The sequence below is a fragment of the Lycium barbarum genome, chromosome 11 (genome assembly GCF_019175385.1).
Source record: "Lycium barbarum isolate Lr01 chromosome 11, ASM1917538v2, whole genome shotgun sequence".
Classification (NCBI taxonomy): domain Eukaryota; kingdom Viridiplantae; phylum Streptophyta; class Magnoliopsida; order Solanales; family Solanaceae; genus Lycium; species Lycium barbarum.
In genome coordinates this window covers 40,073,985-40,094,245 of record NC_083347.1, presented here as the reverse complement: position 1 = coordinate 40,094,245, position 20,261 = coordinate 40,073,985, and the positions used below count along the sequence as shown (strand labels likewise).

At 37.1% G+C, this 20,261-nt stretch overlaps 1 protein-coding gene across 1 annotated transcript; it reads left to right on the top strand.

Annotated features, from left to right (window-relative positions):
- The first annotated feature begins 15,030 nt into the window (after positions 1–15,030).
- Positions 15,031–18,327, top strand: LOC132620302 (inorganic pyrophosphatase 2). Its single transcript, XM_060334971.1, has 4 exons — positions 15,031–15,304; positions 16,530–16,651; positions 16,743–16,941; positions 17,725–18,327. The coding sequence occupies exons 1-4, from the start codon at positions 15,161–15,163 to the stop codon at positions 17,986–17,988; spliced, it is 729 nt and encodes a 242-aa protein (XP_060190954.1). The 5' UTR covers positions 15,031–15,160; the 3' UTR covers positions 17,989–18,327.
- Positions 18,328–20,261: the final 1,934 nt, after the last annotated feature.

Sequence of the window (20,261 nt, the reverse complement as noted above, 5' to 3'; positions counted from 1 at the left end):
CAATTTGGGGCTTGTGTTCATGAGATTGAAAAAAAAAAAAAGGAAAAAACAATACCTGGAAATATGCAGAGGCGCCGCTGATGGTGGCCTGCTGGTTGGAAACGGCGATTGGGTGCATCGGGTTGAGCGACTGAGGTGGTGGGGCGCGTCTGGGTTGAGAAAGGAGAGAGAGAGAGAGAGGAAAGAGAGAGAAACAAGGAGAAGAGGGTAGAAAAAAAATAGACCCGACCGGTCTAAATCTAATGAAATTTTCGACCACATGTGGTTGAAATTAGATTTTAAAAAAAATAATTACTTTATATTTATATAATTTAATTATGTATAAAATGATTTTTTTTCCATTTATTATTTGTACAAAAATTAATTTCGACCACATATGGTCAAAATTCTATTTCCCGTTAAAAAATCAACCCCGTGTGGTCGAAATCCTATAAAAAATAAATTCTGAAAATTTCAACCTTAGGCGGTCGATTTTTTTCGATCAAAAGTGTGATCGAAATTTCCAGGTCGAAAATGCCCTTTTTTAGTAGTGAGAAAGCATCTATAAATTCTTGAAGGCATACATAGCTCTAAAAGGGCGGAGTGATTAATGACTTCTTCATGGAGATTAACTCGGAGTACCGAAGTGTTGCACGACATTCTTGGGATTCAAATACATCACGAGGAGGTCCACATCCTTCTACTTTCCGAAGTATCAAAGTATTACATGACGTTCTTGGAAATCAAATACGTCGCAACGGGGTTCATATCATCCTACATTCGAGAAAAACACTGTTCTAGTCCTCGAATCATTGAAAACTTTAGAGAGAAGAATCAATGGAATATATAAAATTATACTCACAGAGATTTATCAATAAAATTATATTTCTTTAAATTTTATTTGTAATTGTAATTAATTTTCATAACACAAGAATTGTTGAGAACAGTTAGGTACTTAGGAACTCGACTTACGCATCCACCAACGGTTATAGGGTATGGTAATGGCATTAGTGACAATCTGCACAAAATTCTATGTGGGTTTAAATTTCACTTTTCTCCTCATGTGAATAGAAATAAATGGATAGAAACTCATGCATAGGTTGTCATGGATAGAGTGTTCATGGGTCGGTTTTGGATTAAAACCAAAATCAAACCAATTTAGTTGGTTTTAAAAATTATTAAAACCAAATCGAATCAAATATAATACATATCCATCGGTTTGGTTTGGGTTGGTTTTTAAGAAAATTAATGGTATTTATCTCTTTCATGTTTTTTTTCCTACAATTAGGAGAGAATTTTCTATCATTTTCTAACATATAATCCCTTATTACTCTTTTATTGTGGTAGCTATAGTGTCTTGCATTATGGAGAAAATGTCTTGGGATTTATGATTTTAATTAAGTGAATAAAGTTTATAAGAAATACATAAATAAATCTAGGTAAATCTCATATAGTTTTTCTTTGAATAAATAAGTTTGAATTCATGAATTTCTTTTTTAAAATTGGCTTACTAGCCTATTAGAGAATAAATAAAATTTTACGTAAAAAGCATATAAATTATTTAAAAGTATTTATAAAAATTGATATATTGTAAATATATAATTGTAAAAATTATGTATAAAATTTGTCGGTTCGGTTCAGTTTTTTCTTCGATTTGCTTTTAGTAAAACCAAACAAAAAATTATCGGTTTTTAAAAAATCAAAACCAAACCAAACTTAACCCAAGTAAATATCGATTTGATTTAGGTTTTCGGTTTAGATTGATTTTTAACCAAACCGTGAACACCCCTAGTCATGGATAACTATCATAGTGACTACACGTCCGAGTTTAAAATTTAATTTGAATCTAGAAATGGAATAAGAAAATGTGTGGCACACCATTCATTCATATGCACGAATATTACCTTTTGTTGATGTTTATATCTCGCACTGAATTTCATGACAACACGGAATATTAACCTTTTCCAGTCGCGTTTTGAGTTAGGGCTCAATTATTTGCCTTGTATGGATGTATCCTATTCCTCCTATTCATTTGTACTTATCTGTTATACTAATAAAAATAAATTTTTACTTTTATTTGTTTACTTTAGCATATTAAGAGAATTAAGATAATTTTTTTCTTGTTTTATCCTTAACATTAATTATTCATTTTCAAATCATTTCTCAAGTCTATTGAGACTATACACAAATTAATATGAGTATTATGGTAAAATATATACTTCATTTATTTGTTCTTAAGGAGCGTGCAAAGTCAAAAGTGGACAAATAAAAATGAACGGAGGGAGTATTAATTACTGCTTTATGAAACGAAAAGAACTTAAAACTTAAGAGGAACAATTTGAATTACCAAAAAGAAAAAATTATGGCATTGTTCCCTGCATTTCATAATAAGTGGTGTTGTTCGTTTGGGCACATTCCTTAAGAAAAATATTCACTCTTTTAAAAGTATTTTTACTATCTTATGGTCAATCAAATGCCTTAAAAAAGAAGTAGTTCTTTAATAGTTTCTTGGTTATGTAAAACTCCATCTATCTAAATAATGGTAAAATTGAAAGAACAAATCAACTCCCTCTTAATTTTGTGAAACACCACTTACTTTGAACCAAAATAAAAAAGTTAAAATACTTACTCCCTCCGTTCACTTTTACTTGTCTGGTATTCTATAAATAGATTTTCATTTTTACTTGTTACTTTTAGCATATCAAGAGAAGACAATTTATTATTCCTGTTTTACTCATAATATTAATTACTCATTTCAAATCATCTTTCAAATACATTAAAATATGTACCAATTAATATGGATATTGTGGTAATTAAGCACTGAATTTATTATTTTTAAAGGGTGTGCAAAGTTTATAGTAGACAAGTAAAAGTGAATGGAGGAAGTAGTAATTACGAAAGCGGAGGGAGTACTAGATAATTGGAACTTCTAAAAAGGAAATTTGGAACGTATTTTGTTAAGCTCTAGAAGAGAACAATGTGCATGTCTATTTCACTATTTGCACAAAAAATTATTAAGTGTACCGTCTGTGCACAAAAATATTCTTAAGACAGCTAATGCGACTTTTATTTCGAGTACTTTCGGGTTGGTATGGAATCCCATTGACATCATTTGCACTTTTGGCCCTATTTTGTGCTTGTGTTTTTCAAAACAAATTACTCCGGGTTTAAAAAGAGTGTTCACTTAACTTTTTTTTTTCTTGGTTTAAAAAGAGTGTTCACTTATCAAATCAAGAAATAATTAATCTTACTTTTTCAGGTTTTTTTTGTTAAGTGTGTAACGAATAATCTTTCGTTCCCGAAAATAATAATCAAGACAAGAAAAATAGCGACAAAGAATAACATTTGATTTCAAGAATTTGTACGGGGTTTACAATCTTTATGAAATCTTAAATAAAAAGATGTAATCCTCTGATTCTTCTCCTCACGATACGGCAGTCAAATAAGGGTTTTTCTTGTTCTTGAATGGACGGATTGCTTGTTATCAAGATTTCACTATGAATGCGGAGCCAAGCTTTAATCACAAACGTAGAGGTATGGAAACTTGCAGCTCACCACTTGGAGCGAAGACTTCTTAATATGTGGAAGCCTTGCGGATGAGAGTTTCTCTATGTATTTTTCTTGATCCCTTTTGGCTTTATGAAGACCCCCATTTATAGATGCTGGGAATAGCTAGGGTATGTATGTGATTGGTTGAACCAAATCATTTGAACACTTGACGACATTTGATTGGCTCTTCTATTAACTTGGCATGCTGCGTCACTTATACACCTGACTCGCTTTTATTGATTCTTGACTTGACTTGGCGCGCCATGTCATTTGATACGTTGCATGGACCTTGGGCTAATAGAGTGGACTCATTATGTGAATTCCGACAAGATAGACTAGCCCAATTGAATTGGTCTATCAATTAAGTCCAGACATGTTGGACTTAAGCAATAAATTGGATTATATTAGCCCATAATATTTGTTTGGACCAATACATCTCGAATTTGGAATATGATCCAAATTAATTTGCAAATTTAATTCCGACTAAATTTCTGTGCCTACTAATGCCCCCTACTTCAAGGCTTGTCGGAGTGTAGATTTATTGAAGCTCAAAGACGAGGAGTGTGCATTTTGCTCGACTCCATTTTTCACTAAGAACCAATTATTTGATTCTCATGAATATAATAAGCACCGTAACTTGCACACTGACATGATACTTTAGTTAATGTAACCTCTTATGGCAAAGCTTTGTAATTCAACAGAGGCCAAACGATGAGTCGCACACTTGAAAAGGAAGGAAATTCTAATTTCAACTTCAACTAATTAGCTTCATTACCGACTTGAATACTTTCCATATAAAACAAGATGTGTGATTATTTTTGGCATGTGAAGGTTGGATTAGTTTTTTTCTCCATCAACATTAGTTTTGGATTAGTTCGTAGTCCTTACCAGGCTCAAATTCTTGAGTCTCCAGCTTATACATGGGCCGGGAATCTAAATTCCAATTATGGCTAAATTTCACCATCCATTCCAACTCACATAAGAATAGGAGAAGTACTCAACTTGACCGCATGAAAATCTATATAAAAAGCCATACCTCACACAATTAACTTTTTTAACCAGCGAAGCTCTTTGGAGACTAGAGCCATAACCTTCAGGCTGTTGACAATCGTCCAGTGTTGGATTACCTCCACATTTTATCGAACCGAAACCTCAACTTTTTTTTTTTTAATTGAACAGCAAAGATCTTTTGTTATTTTTTTTTGCTTGTTTCTCTTTCTTGTAGGCTCTGGTTGCCGCTGCATCATTTATTCTGTGTTGTGCATGTTTCTTAAGCAATGGAGATTGGTGTTCAAGACCGAACTTGGCCGCAAGTCCCTGCTTCGTGTTATCGGCACCTATATCTGCCACGTCGAACTAGACTGTTGTGCTTCTCCTGATGTATGTCATGCCAAACTAAAGCTTCATACCTTTGGCATCGATCCGTGTAGAACCAAAAAATTCGTGCAGTTAGCACCGTGGGCGTCGATCCGTTTAGAATCAAGAAGCTCCGTGCAATTAGCACCGCACGCATCGATCCATGTGTAACCAAAAAAACTTCGTGTAGTTAGCACCGTGGGCGTCGATCCGTATAAAACCAAGAAGCTCCGTGCAATTAGCACCGCACGCGCCGATCCATATAGAACCAAGAAGCTTCATTCCATTGGCGCCACGACGACCGTCTTCCATAATTTGGCGACACAGTGAATGTACTCCCTCACTAGTGGCACAGCAACCATATTCCACCATTAGCGACAATGCAACTGTATTCCATCATTGATGACACATCGACCGTATTCTATCCTTGCGAGCGAGCATGTGGCGCATCTCCTCAAAACTATTTGTTTATTGATGTAGGAGCGATGAAATCACAAGCTGCTTGTTTTTAAAAATTCATATCTTGAAGGGCCGCGACATATAAAAAATCCACATCAAAATTCCTTAAGGACAAGCCGGGATAAATTTTTGAAGTTGAACAAAACATCTGTCGTTCTGATTTTTCAAATTTGACCACTATCGCCGAAAATTTCATATCCTGAGCTTGGAGCGTCCGAATTGCTAGATGTCTGCACCATTGAGAAATAAACTCAAAGATCTGCAACTATAAATCTTGTGGCAGAAATCCTTCCAGATTTGCCACAGTAATTTCTTAAAGTTGGTCCAGACATCTGTCATGTTTGCATTTCAGCTTTGCGCACTCTCGCTGAAAAATTCATATCCAGAGCCAGGAGTGTCCGAATTGCATGTCGCTTGATGGAACAGAATCAGAACTGAATGATTTGCACTGTATCAAAATTGTAGATCATAATTCCTTCCGGATTGATCAGAATTAACTTTCGAAATTGATTTCTAACTTGTCGGTTTCACAGCTTTGCTCGCTTTCATTGAAAAATTCATACCTCGCGCTAGGAGCATCCAAATCACAAGCCGTTTGAACTGTTACAAAATAAATTTGGATACCTACAACACATATATGTTTCGTGTAAGAAATCCTTCTGGATTTGCAATAGAAACTTCTTGAAGTTTGTCCAAGCATCAGTCGTATCGCTTGCTTTTCAGATCTGTGCACTTGTTCCGTAAAATTCATAACTTGAGCTTGGAGATTTTGAATTATGCACTGCTTGATCTTCCTAAGCTCAAACTACAACTATGAGGATGATGGAGACATAATTCACGTTAGATTCGACTTCACCAACTTTTTGTAGTGACGCTACCATTTGAAGAAATAATGCACACTTGAAAAAGGCAAGACGACTTGACTACAATCCTTGGCTTCAATTGCTTTCATCATAGATTCTTTGTATAGGATGGTGTACATGTAGTTTCATCCCCTTTTTTTGAATCATTGATGTACCAAAACCTGTCGAAATTGTCTTTTGCAATGTATGTCTTTGTATTTGAAATAATTAATGTGATGCTCCCAACTTTAATTTTAGTGACCACATCATGTCATGCCTTCTTTTTGTTAAACTTATGCTACTGAACTTAGAATGTAACTCTAAGCTCCTACGTACCTCGGCGAAGAGGATCAAGTCATAACGTAGTTCCGAAAGAGTGACTTTGTTTTGTTTTGATGTCCTAATTTTTTTTAGGCTGCTTCACATAAGGTCTTCAATCTAGCGGACATTTTTTTTGTTGTTGATCCATACACAATTTAAACTCAGGTAGGCCAGCAGTATTCTACTTGATGATGGAGCTTTTGTAACTTCAAGACTCTGCTCGATTTTGAAGAGCTTTGAGAATTTAGCTCAAATTTGAGGAGCTTTGCAACTTGAAGATTTTTCTCGAATTTGAGGAGCTTCATAACATGAAGATTTGGCTTGAATTTAGGGAGTGTCATGACATACAGTTTAGACACGTGTATCAAGGAGCATTTCAACTTGCAGTTTAGGCTCATGCGTCAAGAAGCATTTCAACTTGTAATTTAGGCTCTTGCGTCGAGGAGTGACATATTGCTTCAAGGATAGTACATATTTAAGAATTTACCATTGATGGGATCGATCCACAAGCCATCTGCATCTACGAGCTTGTAAGCACCACTTGAATAGGCTTCTTGGACAACGTATGGTCCATCCCACTTTGAAGTGAACTTGCTTCCAGAATTATGAGATATGATAATAGGTCTTCTTACCGCCAGGACTTGATCACTAACTTGAAAGGGCCTCAGGCGAATCTTTTTATTGAAAGCACGAGAAAGACGAGCTTAATAACATTCAAGGCTTTGCTTCCAGCCTTTTCTCATCAAGGGCTCTAACTCTTCAAGGTATAGATGAGCATTTTCTTCTTCAGTGAGCCTTTCTTGGATAGCGAGCCACAATGAAGGTATTTGGCATTCAAGTGCAAGGACCGCTTAAGCTCCATAAACAAGAGAATAAGGAGTTGTTTGAGTCGGTGAGCGATGAGTCGTCCAGTATGCCCAAAGAGCTTCTTCCATTCTATCATGCCAAACTCTTTTAGACTTGGAGATGACCTTCTTTAACAAGTTACACAAGGTCTTGTTAAATGCTTCAGCTAGTCCATTTGCAACAGCATAATACATAGACGAATTATATTGCTTGAAGCCCAAAAGCTTACAAATCTTAGTCATCGGTTTGTTGGAGAACGACTTGCCATTATCTGTTATAATATAACTAGGAATGCCAAAACGGTATATGATGTCTACTCAAATAAAGTTTGCCACATTCTCCTTTTTAACTTCTTTGAGGGCGACAGCCTTAGCCCATTTTGAGACGTAATCCGTTGCAGCTAAGATATACAAGTGGCCAACAGAAGATTTCGATAGCGGTCCAACCACGTCTAGCCCCTAAGCCTCAAATAGCTAAGATGCAACAGTTGCAAGTAACACTTCAGGAGGTTGGTGTATAAAATTTACATGAAATTAGCATGCTTTGCATCTTTGCACATAGTCGAAACAATCTTTCACCATTATTGGCTAATAATATCCCATCCTTTTTATATGAAAGTGCAGTTTCACCCCAGATTGATGTGATCCACAAACTCCAGAGTGTGCTTCTTGTATAGCTCGAGTAGCTTCTTCTTCCCCCAGACAACGCAAGAGAACTACCTCGAACGATATACGATACAAAGTATCTTTGTAGTAAAGGAAGCGAGGGGCACGACAGCGAATTTCGGTCTTTCTTTTTGGATCTTCTAGAAGAATGCTATTACGCAAGTAATCAATCATGGTTTGTCGCCAATCGACTTTCTCAGGTTCAGAAAAAGCCACAAGACACTCAAGTTTTCTTTCTTCACCCTCATCATCCTCCGGCAGTGCTATCCATTTTTGCAGATAGTGATTTGCACTTGGTGAGGCAAAGTCAACATTGAAGCCAAAGCAGCTAAAGCATCAGCCTTCTTATTTTCCTTCCTTGGCACGTGCTGAAGAGTTACGTTGTCGAGCCACCCAATTAATTTTTGTGCATAGTCATGATAGGGATGCAATTCTAGATTTGTGACCTTGTAGGTACCAAACAATTGATTGATCACCAATTCAGAATCTCCAAAGACTTATAATTGTAACTGCTTCATATCAACAGCCATTTCAAGCCTAAGTATGAGTGCTTGATACTCCACAACATTGTTGGATCAACATTGTGTTAAGGTGGAGGAATACGGTAAGACCTCCTCTTGAGAAGTGACGAATATCACACCAGCGCCAACTCCTTCGCGATGTGCAGCACCATCAAAATACATCTTCCAAAGTGGTTGAATTTCAATGTCCATTGCATCCTTTTCGGGTAGTTCATTAGTTAACTCCCAGTCATCGGGTATTGGATGTTCTGCTAAGAAGTCTGCCAATGCTTGCCCTTTCACAACTTTTTGAGGAACGTTCACAATCTCAAATTGTTGAAATTGGAGATACCACCTTACTAGTCAATCGCTAAGGATAGGTTTCGACATCACAAATTTGATGGGGTTTGCTTTGGAAATAAGACGAACAACATGAGCTTGAAAGTAGTGTTTCTTCTGAATTGAGAAGACTAAGGCCAAACACAACTTTTCGATCGGCGAATACTTCATCTCATTTGGTGTCATCATCCTACTCAAGTAGTAAAAGGCATTTTCTTTCCCTTCGCTATTCTCTTGGGCTAAGAGTGCTCCAACTGACCTTTCTTGCGCCGATATATATAGTATCAATGTCTTTCTAGGAACAGGAGCTGTTAGAACTGGAGGTTTTGTCAAGTAAGATTTGATGCTCTTGAAGGCGTTGGTACAAGCTTGATCCCATTCGAAAGGAGCACACTTCTTCATGAGACGACTGAATGACTGACACTTCCCTAATAGATTTGAGATGAATCTTCTAAGATACTCCAGCTTCCCTTGCAGACTTTTCAACTCATGGATATTTCTTGGCTCGGCCATCTTCACGATTGAATATACTTTGTCTTGATCAATTTCTATCCCCCGATGTTGAACGACAAAGCCAAGGAATTTTCCAAAGGTAACCACAAATGCACATTTCAGAGGATTCATTTTGAGTTGGTACCTTCATAGTAGGTCTAACACCATTCTCAAGTCTTACAAGTGATCACTCTTTTTTCTTGATTTCACCACTGGATCGTTAACATAACATTCGACATTTTTGTGAAGGATGGTGTCGAAGATATTTTACATAGCTCTTTGGTACGTTGCTCCAACATTCTTCAAGCCAAAGGCATTACTTTGTATCAATAAATACCTTTTAGGAGTGCAGAATGCGATAAGCTCTTCATCTTTAAGTGACATGCGGATCTGGTTGTAGCCGGATGATCCGTCCATAAAGGACATCGCCTCGTATCTAGTAGTGGCATCAATCATAAGCTCACCAATAGGAAGTGGAAATTCATCCTTAGGGCATGCATTGTTGAGATCCTTGAAGTCAACACATACTCGAATTTGTCCATTCTTCTTTCTCACAGGGACAATGCTCGAAATCCATGTGGGAAACTTAACTTCGCGAATGAAACCAAACTCAATGAGCTTGTTAACTTCATTTTCGATCAAGGGATCCAATTCTGGCCTGAAACGTCGCTTTGCTTGTTTGATAGGACGTGCACCGTTCTTGATAGCAAGATGATGGACCGTAACCTTTGGGTCTAAGCCAGGCATCTCTTTGTAACTCCAGGAAAATACATCCTTATACTCTTTAAGTAATGTGACATAAGCACTCTTTTCATCGACTACAAGTAAAAAATTTACATAAGTGGGCCTTGGATCTTCATCAGTGCCAAGGTTGACTTCTTTCAATGCATTGATTGTCGTTTTTACCCCTTTTTCAAATTCAGGCGGAGCATCCTTAGCTTCTTCATCTTCTTGAGGTTCTCCATTATTTATAGATATACAGTAACACTAGGAAATATCCTCCAACTCTTCGTCAACCTTTATTGGAGATAAAGTATCCCTTTCATCTTGTACAGTAACGTGATATAAAGATACATTTTCTTCGTCTTCATCCCGCTCCTTGGTGTAGACCACAATATGCGACTTTACTTTTAGTACTTCTCCACATGAGACCACATGATCCCTTTGTCGCCTCATTTTAGGAGGGATCAGACTTTGGAAGTCTTTGGAGATATTTTGAGAATTGGGAAAAGCAGATGATTTCATACCCTTGTGGTTTCTCCAAATCTTGCCTTTTATTCTTCATTAGTCCTAACTTCTCAAATACAGAAACTCTCGCGGTCGATTTTCCAAGTCGATCAAAAACATATGGCCTTTTGTTAGAAGCGAGAGGTTCCTCTTCCGTAGTGATTTAATTATTGCTTACCCTTCTTATGGATATGCGAACTTGTGGGGGTTGTTGGTATCCCAAACCTTTACGTTTTTGCCTCACAGCAGGTTCCATCGGAAGCTTCGCCAAGTTTGATGGTTCGCTAGGATTGTATCCAACCTTTGCAAGTAGTTTGTAAGCATTTGGATTGAAACCTTCAACTGCATGCTTCGCAAAAAGTGTTTCATTTTGTGGTAAACTGCTAGCCACAAATCTTCTAAGTAATTTCGTGGACGACTTTACTGTGTCAATCTGCTTGATAGGAAGGGTCATTTTTTTACTCGAAGATGCGCCATTTGTGTTAGGCAACTTATTCATATCGACGGACCTTTGATCTTCCTTAACTGCTGCCTTTGCCTTATAAGAAACCACCTTTTCATTTTGTTCATGAACTCAACATTCTCGATTGTCACAACGTCATCAACTTTTGCGGCATATTTCTTTAGGTAGAACTTACCATCGGCAAAGTGTGCTTCAGCTTCAGTGAAGGGATTATCATCGGCCATAATCTTCTTTTCAACTTTGTCCTCATAATACTTCAAACACTGGTGGTAGGTAGAGGGGATCGCCTTGTTCTCATGTTCCCAAGGCCTACCAAGCAAGATGTTATACGAAATCCTTGCATCGATCATATGTAACCATACACTGGATTGCACTTCGCCGGTGGTGAGGTCTATTTTGACAGCTCCTATGGCGTTTTGTCCGCCTTGGTTGAATCCTTGGATCATCAAACTACTTGCGGAAAGATCCTCCATTTCAATTCCAAGTTCCTTCATTGTGTGAATATGAAGGATGTTAACTCCAGATCCGCCATCGATTAGAATTCTGTTCACCTTTTGCTCACGTGCAAACCCAATCATTAATAAATGGCGATTATGAGGTGTGTCGCCAAGTAGAATGTCATCATCGGTGAATGTGATTTTGTCCATGCACGCATCTATGACTTGAGGAGATGACTTTGCAGAGTCTTCTGATGATGGACATGATGAGGTCACGTTTTTCGCTTCCTTCTCATCAACAGTACAACATGAAGCTTTTACATCATCAATGACGAATTTAGTGTGAAACCAACTTGGCAAGTATTCTCTTAATGTTATTAGCTGACGTGGTTCTTGGTAATAGAGCCCCTCTATTTTCTCCTTCTTCGGGTGCTCAACTGGATTTTTCGTTTCGAGTTTACTTACCATTTTTCCCTTAGTTTGTCGTTTAAATGACTCCTTTCATGAGCCTGTTTTGCGACGCTTGGGACGAGTCACGAGAGTCCAACGCCCATCATCAAGATGAGAAATTTGGTCTTCGTCTTCTTCAGACAATCCTCCTTCCACCGACACAACATCACTTAGTGTAAGAAGAGCATTTCATTTACATTAACTGGCTCGAAGTGTCCAAACTTACTCATTCCTGCCAGACATATGTTCGAAATGTCTTCCTCTTCATATCCTTCAACAAAGTTGCAGGTCATGACAGGATTGAGCGAGCCAACAGTGACACCAACTTGGTTTGCACTTTTTCTCATCTTCAAGTGAAAATTTTCCTTCGCGGGCTAGCTCCATAACTTTGTCATTGAAGACAAAGCATTTGTCAATAGGGTGGCCAATCAACCGGTGGTACTTGCAATAATTCGGTTCATCAGTTCTCCCTGCTTCATTCGGCCATTTTATCTCGAGTAACTCAAAAAGTTTCAGCCCAAGAAGTTCATCAAAGATTGCAGAAACGTCTGAATCAAGGAATGGATAATCCTTCTCTTGCATCTCCTTCAAAGTTGGTTTTTTGTTCCCTCTATCCTCTAAAGAAGTTGTCTTTATGCTCTGCTTCTTGCTTACTTTAGTGGTGAACTTCACAGACGCATCATTAACGTTCATGGATTCTTTGTTTTCGGTTTTAGGAAAATATCTCCCCACTTTCTTTACTTCTTGCTTGTCTTTACCTTTGCGGGATTCGTAGACCGGCGGCGCTTCACTTCCAACTGACGCTATGCTTAACTCTATGTCATGAGCACAAGTGGCTAATTCTTCAAAAGTCTTAGGCTTTATGTCTTGCAAGATATAGGTAAGGCCCGAGTGCATACCTTGAATGTACATATCTATTCCCGAAGCTTTGCTAAGTCTAGCTTTGCAGTTTAGACTTGCATGCATCCATCGGTTGATGAAGTCAATAACTGGTTCTTCCTTCCCCTGGCGAGTGTTTGCAAGTTCCATCATGCTTACGGTGAATCTTGTGCTATAGAAGCGGTTGAGAAACTCTTGCTCCATTGGCTCCCAACTATCGATGGAACCAGACTCAAGGTCTGTGTACCAATCAAAAGCATAACCTTTAAGGGAACGAACAAACTGTTTGGCAAGGTAATCACCATATATTCCAGCGTTGATCCATGTTTCAATGAAGTGTGCCACATGTTGCTTCGGTTTTCCCTTGCTATCAAACTGCTGAAATTTTGGGGGTTGATAAGCGGCAGGCATCTTCAAGCTATCAATCCTTGCAGTGTACGGCTTTGCGTATGTAAGGGATGATTTTGCGGAAACATCATATTTATCCTTGATGGTCCCTATGATGAACTCCTTTATTTGATCGATTGGAATCATCCCTTCAGATGAAACTTGGATTTCTGAAGCATGTTCCACTTGTTTTGCTGGAGAATCAATCCTTTCTTGTGCTTGCAGACGTTTTTCGGGGGCATGACTCGAATCCCCCTGCAGCACACTATCAAATCTGTCTGTCAACTTGACAATTCGATTATCTTGATCTTGCACATGTTTTGTCAAGTCTCCAATTGCCTTCGTCAAGCTTGCGAGTTGTTCTTCAACAGTTGAAGCATTGGTCATCATCACATGCATCACCATCATAGATGAAGAAGAATAACACGGATTTTCGCAAACATAGAATGCGAACATGTTATACGGAGTAGATCCAGTGCTCAAGACATCATCGTCAGCTTGCCTGAAGGATTTCTTGGACTTAGATAAACTAAGTTGGGCAAGAACCCTCTCGACTATTTTGGTGACATTCTCCCCTTCATTTGCGGAAGATCTCACACCTTTTGAAGACGAACCAAAGAAGACACCAGATTCAGAATGTGCTTGCGGAGCTCGTTGCCCTAGCAATTTGGCTTGGTTCCTTCTGATAGGTCCGACGCTTCCCTCAGTAACATCTAGGATGTTTTCAATAACAACAGAGAATTTGGATCCGATAATTTTTGCGGATGCGGATTTCGAGTTGACCTTCTTGGAAGCCATCTTAGTGTTTTTGAAGTTCGATCAGAGAAAAGATGAGAAGTAAAGATTTTCCCACTGGGCGTGCCAAACTTGTAACAAATAATCTTTCGTTCCCGAAAATAATAATCAAGACAAGAAAAATAGCGACAAAGAATAACATTTGATTTCAAGAATTTGTACGGGGTTTACAATCTTTATGAAATCTTAAATAAAAAGATGTAATCCTCTTATTCTTCTCCTCACGATACGGCGATCAATCAAGGGCTTTGCTTGTTCTTGAGTGGACGGATTACTTGTTGTCAAAATTTCACTACGAATGCGGAGCCAAGCTTTAATCACAAACGTAGAGGTATGGAAACTTGCGACTCGGCACTTGGAGCGAAGACTTCTTAGTATGCGGAAGACTTGCGGATGAGAGCTTCTCTATTTATTTTCCTTGATCCCTTTTGGCTTTATGAAGACACCCATTTATAGTTGTAGGGATTGCTAGGGTATGTGTGTGATTGGTTGAATCAATTCATTTGAACACTTGGCGACATTTGATTGGTTCTTCTATTGACTTGGCATGCTGCGTCACTTATACACCTGATTCGCTTTTATTGGTCCTTCACTTGACTTGACGCGCCGTGTTATTTGATACGTTATGGACCTTGGGTTAATAGAGTGGACTCATTATGTGAAGTCCGACAAGATAGACTAGTCCAATGGAATTGGTCTCTCAATTAAATCCATACATGTTGGACTTAAGCAATAAATTGGATTATATTAGCTCGTAATATTTGTTTAGACCAATACATCTCGAATTTTGGAATATGAACCAAATTAATTTGCAAATTTAGTTCCGACTAAATTTTCGTGTCTATAAAGTGATCAAATTTAACACTTATTTAATTAGAGGTAGTTTAGTCAAATTATCTATTTCATTCTAAGATTTAGTATTTTCTTAAATTATGTGCAAATAGAATTTACACTCTTTTTGAACTGGAAGGGGTAATTTTTTGGCGGGGCATAAATTTATATTTTCGTAATATAATTTGCCCCAATTAATTACTAGTATATCAAAAGAATTTATGCGACGATTTTAAAGGGTAAAAATTAAAGAGCTGCCCACCATTTGAAGGAGAAATGGTCCGATTTCTCCTCACAAAAAAACTCAGCGGGTTCCCGGCTGCTTAATGAAAATTCAGTGAATATGGCGGGTGCAAAGATCGTAATCGTATTTGATTTTGATGGGACCCTAATTGACGATGACAGTGATAGATGGGTCGTAGAGAATATGGGTCTGACCCATTTATTCAATCAGCTCCGACCCACTTTACCTTGGAATGCTCTCATGGTCACTCCTTTTCCCTCTTTCTCATCTCAATATTACTTCCCATTTTTTACTTTGATTACTCATGCTACCTTACTTCCTTTTATTTTTTTATCCTTTTTCAATAATATTTTGTTTTTGGTTTTTTAATTAGTCCGTTGGAAACAACCTCTCTGCCTTCACAAAGTAGGTTAAGGTCCGCGTACACTTTAGCCTCCCTAGATAACACCTGATGGGGATTATACTGGGTATGTTGTTGTAATTAGCAGTATCGGTTGTTTCTCATTTTGACTTTTCTCTTGTATTTTGATTGTTTTCTGACTTCATATTACGATACACTTAATCCGAATTAATGTTGGTTTCTTTCCATTAGATTAAGTGGAAGAAATCAGAAGAACTTTGATCACTCATGTTTCTTTACTTCCTTTAATTTTTTTGGCTCCCTTTTCATAGTTTATAATGGCCCCTGTTGTGACTCTTGTTTTTATTTTTATTTTTATTTTTATTTTTATTTTTAATTGCGTTAATGGTTAAAAACACACCTGATCACTTTTTCACGAGTTGAGTACCCCAAACTATCTGTTGTTCTGTTTTCTTAATTGAACTATCCATATATATATATATATATATTAAAACACACATCAAGCCAACGATCAGTTGTTCCCTTTTTCTACCTGTTCTATCACCATCTACTTAACTAGGTGTGTTTTAATACATAAATTGTGATAGTTCAGGTAGGAAAATGAAACGACTAATAGTTGGGGCGTGAAACTCAGTGAATTAGTGATAGTGCAGGTGTGTTTTTGTTCATTATCTCTTTTTAATTAGTACTCCCTCCCTTTCATTTTACTTTCCCTATACTATAAATAGATTTTTCTCAAATTTAAAGTTCCAAAGCGTCATTAATAAGGTTACTTTAGTAAAATAGACCCCTAAGGAAAGCTTTCTTAAGGGATGTGCTAAGTCAATGTGGCCAAGTAAAATAAAACGGAGAGAGTAGTATCAGTATTTTACTTATTTTGATTTTTCTCTTGTATTTTGATTGGGTGCTGACTGCATAATACTATACAATTAGTGTTGGTTTCTCCAATAGATGAAGTGGAAGAAAGCAGAATTTTGTTTTTCTCCTTGGCTGAACAAAGCTAATAATAGTTAGGGTAGATTGATGAGGTTTTCTTTTTAGCTCGATTGGTTACTATTTTCTGTTTCAGCTATCATTTTCTAACTATGTGGAGTGACTGGATTTTAGGATAGGATGATGGAGGAGCTACACTCACAGGGTAAAACAGTTGAACAAATAGCTGAATGTTTGAAGAACGTCCCATTGCATCCTCGAACAATTTCAGCCATAGAATCAGCTCATGATCTTGGGTATTTATTTCCAAATTGTCATTGTTTATTGATATATTGAAACTTTAATGTAATTGTTGCTTTTGCTAATGACATTTGTGGTTATTTTCAGATGTGACTTAAAAGTAGTCAGTGATGCCAATCAGTTTTACATCGAGACTATATTGAAACATCATGGATTATACAGATGTTTCTCGGAGATCATTACTAACCCAACTACGGTAGATGGAGAAGGTAGACTAAGGATCTTTCCTTACCATGATTTGACGTCATTTCATGGTTGTAATCTATGCCCTCCTAACTTGTGCAAGGTATCCTAACATCCATTTTTTTCACTCTGTGCAATTAAAGTAATTAGTTGTCGCAATGCTCAGGTTGAAACTAGATCGATCATCAAAACTTTGCGAGTGTCAAACAAAATGGATTTGTTTCAGTTTTCCCAATTTTGAAAGTTAACCATCGTACTAGTCTTGTAGCTGTCGAGATCATGATTTCATTCTTGTCATTGGTATATGATGTTTCCTTTCATTTTCATTTGTTATTACTTGCTTAGTCCATATTAAGTTTGCAGGTGTATGATCCTGTGAAAAATAGGCCTTATATCTTTATGTATCTTGCGATTCAAGAACAAGTATGCTTTCAAGTCTTGACTTCATCAAAAAATAAAAGTATGCTTTCAAGTCTTGATTTCTCCCCTGCATAGGATATTTCTGCTTGACTTGTATTTCTATGTGTAATTAAATTTGAATCATGCTCGATGCCATGGACAATATAACAACTTTGGTTAGCTGATGTGAAGGTTTTATTGATGAAATTCTGAATGTTGCTTTTTAAAAATACCTTATAGGTGAAGAAAATTTTAGAACTGCAAAGCTTTCAAGCGCTTATGATCAGGCCTTTATTTCCTTTCTCTTTAACAAAGTCTCATGAGATTCTTCAAGTGAGCTAAAGACACATTTTCATTGCTACTAACGTTGCCTCCTCATTGTGATGTGATTTGTACCATTAAGTAGTGAAATTTTATACACCAGTCCCAGTAATGCATTCGCTACAAGTAGCAAAATATCTAAAATGTCAGCTATTCTTCTGTGTAGGGTCTTGTTACTGAGCAGATGCAAGCTTCCATGTCTGAGAAAGGGAAATCAATATTCATATATCTTGGAGATGGCAGAGGTGATTACTGCCCAACCTTGAAGCTTGATAGAGGAGACCATGTGATGCCAAGGAAGGGCTTTCCGTTGTCGGATCGCCTGCTAAGTAATCCAAACCTTTTGAAAGCAGACTGTCATGAATGGAGCAATGGGGAAGAACTAGAAAGCATCCTACTCCAGCTTATTGGAAAAATATGCAATGAATAGAACATTGATATTCTTGGTAACAGTCTCTTGAAATTGTCAGGGTATATCTGCCCCTGCACCAATTTCCAAATGACTGTTAATCATAGCAAATTGATATCTGTTAATTTCAGCTTTATCTTGGTTAGGCGCCTGCTTTTCATACAATATAACAAACCCGAGAATAGGTGGTTTGTGTTGTGAATAAATTGGTGGATGACCATGTGGGGCCCTTGCACTGTAGCAAGTCAGGGCGCCCAAGTTACTCAAGGCTTATAAATAATCTCCAACTTCAATAAGAATGTGCACCTCAAAAAAAAAAAAAAAAAAAAAAAAAAGAGGAAAGAAAACTTACTAGTACTACTTTATGTCTCTCTCTCCCCTCATTTTTGCTACTTTAATTTATTGAATTATTTTTATTTTATAGCACGTTATCAGAACGAGCTTCTAACCAACTGAGCTAGGCGAATAGGTGATCTTTCTGTCAAATCCGGTAAGTAAACTATTACATGCTTCTAATAGACAGACCACCATCTTTTTATTACTCTTTTTTCCAAAGTTGTCTCCCCTCTGTAAAGGCTAATGACAAAAGGTTAAAAACCATTTCAAGTGTTCACTTTTCCTTAAGTCTTCCATTTATTGTTTCTTATTTGAAAGAATGAGGTCTCAGAGAAGTATCACACAAGAGCTAGAGGAATATATGTTGTTAGTCTACATAGTTTACATTTTGTTTGAAAGCATGTAGTTATACTCAATTTCTTGACCATGATGAATGCACAACTTAGCTACAAGTTTCACAGGATATTGAAAGGCAAAGTTTATGATATTTTGATAGTCATTTTTTTGAATGATGTCCGTCCGTGACATCCTCAATTAAATTGAGGTTATTCGCAGTACCTCAACGACGCCTCAGTAAGCAGATCCTTAAGTGGTATTCTTATCAAACTCTACTGCAATTGATTCCTCATGTGATTGTTATAAATTTGTTCCTATGGACTCCTTGGAGTACTTCTAACTTAACCACAAAAGGCAACCATCACTTGCTTACAAAAGAGACTTACAACTCTATTTATCCTTCCAATTTTAAAGGCCTTGTTATTAGTATTAGCAAGTTTCATTATTTATTATCAAACCCCTGTGTATATTGCATACAGCTTACAAAGTTCAATGATATCCATTTTTTTCACAACAATATGAAAAATTCGAGAGATATTATGACATGATTTTATGGTCCACTTTGAACTATAATACAGGTTACAGGAAATGTTCGACCACAAGAAGTGGTATATTTCATGTCTTGGTAAAACTTAATTATTGTTATACGTAAAATTATGAAGTGGTATTATTTTAAAAGACTCGAGAGTGAATCTCGGTGCACTTTGGCCTATTATGCTTACTAGTTTAGAGTAAGACAGTGGATTCAAGCTTCATTGCATCAAGAGGGTAAGACATCGGGTTTGAGTCTCGGTGCACTATGATGATAATATAAGAAGTTGGGTTCAAATCCATCACATTATGGCTTAAAACGCCTTTATATGGATAAGGCATTGGGTTTAAGTCCCAATGCACGATATTAATGATATAATGATGACTAAGGCAAAATAATGAATTTTTAATAAAAGCTGTGAAGCCCGTCCGGTTTGATATGCTCCATTCCCTGAAGTGAGTGTGGTAGCAGCACATGATAAGTTTGAAAGATGACAAAATAGTTATTGTGTCTGTATGAATGAACGTGGACCTGACAGGGGACAACATAATCAGCATCATTGTGATAATCATAAAAGGAAAAACACTATGGGTTCTCAAAATGATCCTTCAAAAGGTGAAGGTAATATTTGCCTCAATGTCGTACGAAATGGCGTGAGCACCCGATTGTTGTGTGACCTAATTTGATAAATTATATAAATCCTCCATCAAAATAAAGGAATACAAAGTGGAGGCACACTTGACCTTTCAAAGTGATGTTGAGGTGAATCATATAAATATGATAAACATTAAGACATGACAATGAGTTATGAAGCACATATATAAAATTATAGTCCATTCCTTGAAGAGAATGCGACTTGTGATAAGCATTGTGGATGCTGGCCCATTCTTGAAAGTGAATGTGGCAAGATATGATAAAACATATGGATAAAGACGTGCTGATGTATTATGCTAGTACCACAACTCACCTCTAGGAGAGGTTTGAGAGAAATTGTTATTAAGGTATAAGTAGACAATGATCATCTTGTCGATAATGATTATTGAAGGAAAAAGGTTAAAGCAAGAAATGAGTATTGCCTATAATAATTTTG

Bases quoted from the DNA above. Each gene is read 5' to 3' on its own strand.
- LOC132620302 (XM_060334971.1), top strand. From the start codon at position 15,161: ATGGCGGGTGCAAAGATCGTAATCGTATTTGATTTTGATGGGACCCTA. The intron at 16,652-16,742 runs GTATTTATTTCC...GGTTATTTTCAG, and splicing joins GAATCAGCTCATGATCTTGG to ATGTGACTTAAAAGTAGTCA. The intron at 16,942-17,724 runs GTATCCTAACAT...TCTTCTGTGTAG, and splicing joins GCCCTCCTAACTTGTGCAAG to GGTCTTGTTACTGAGCAGAT.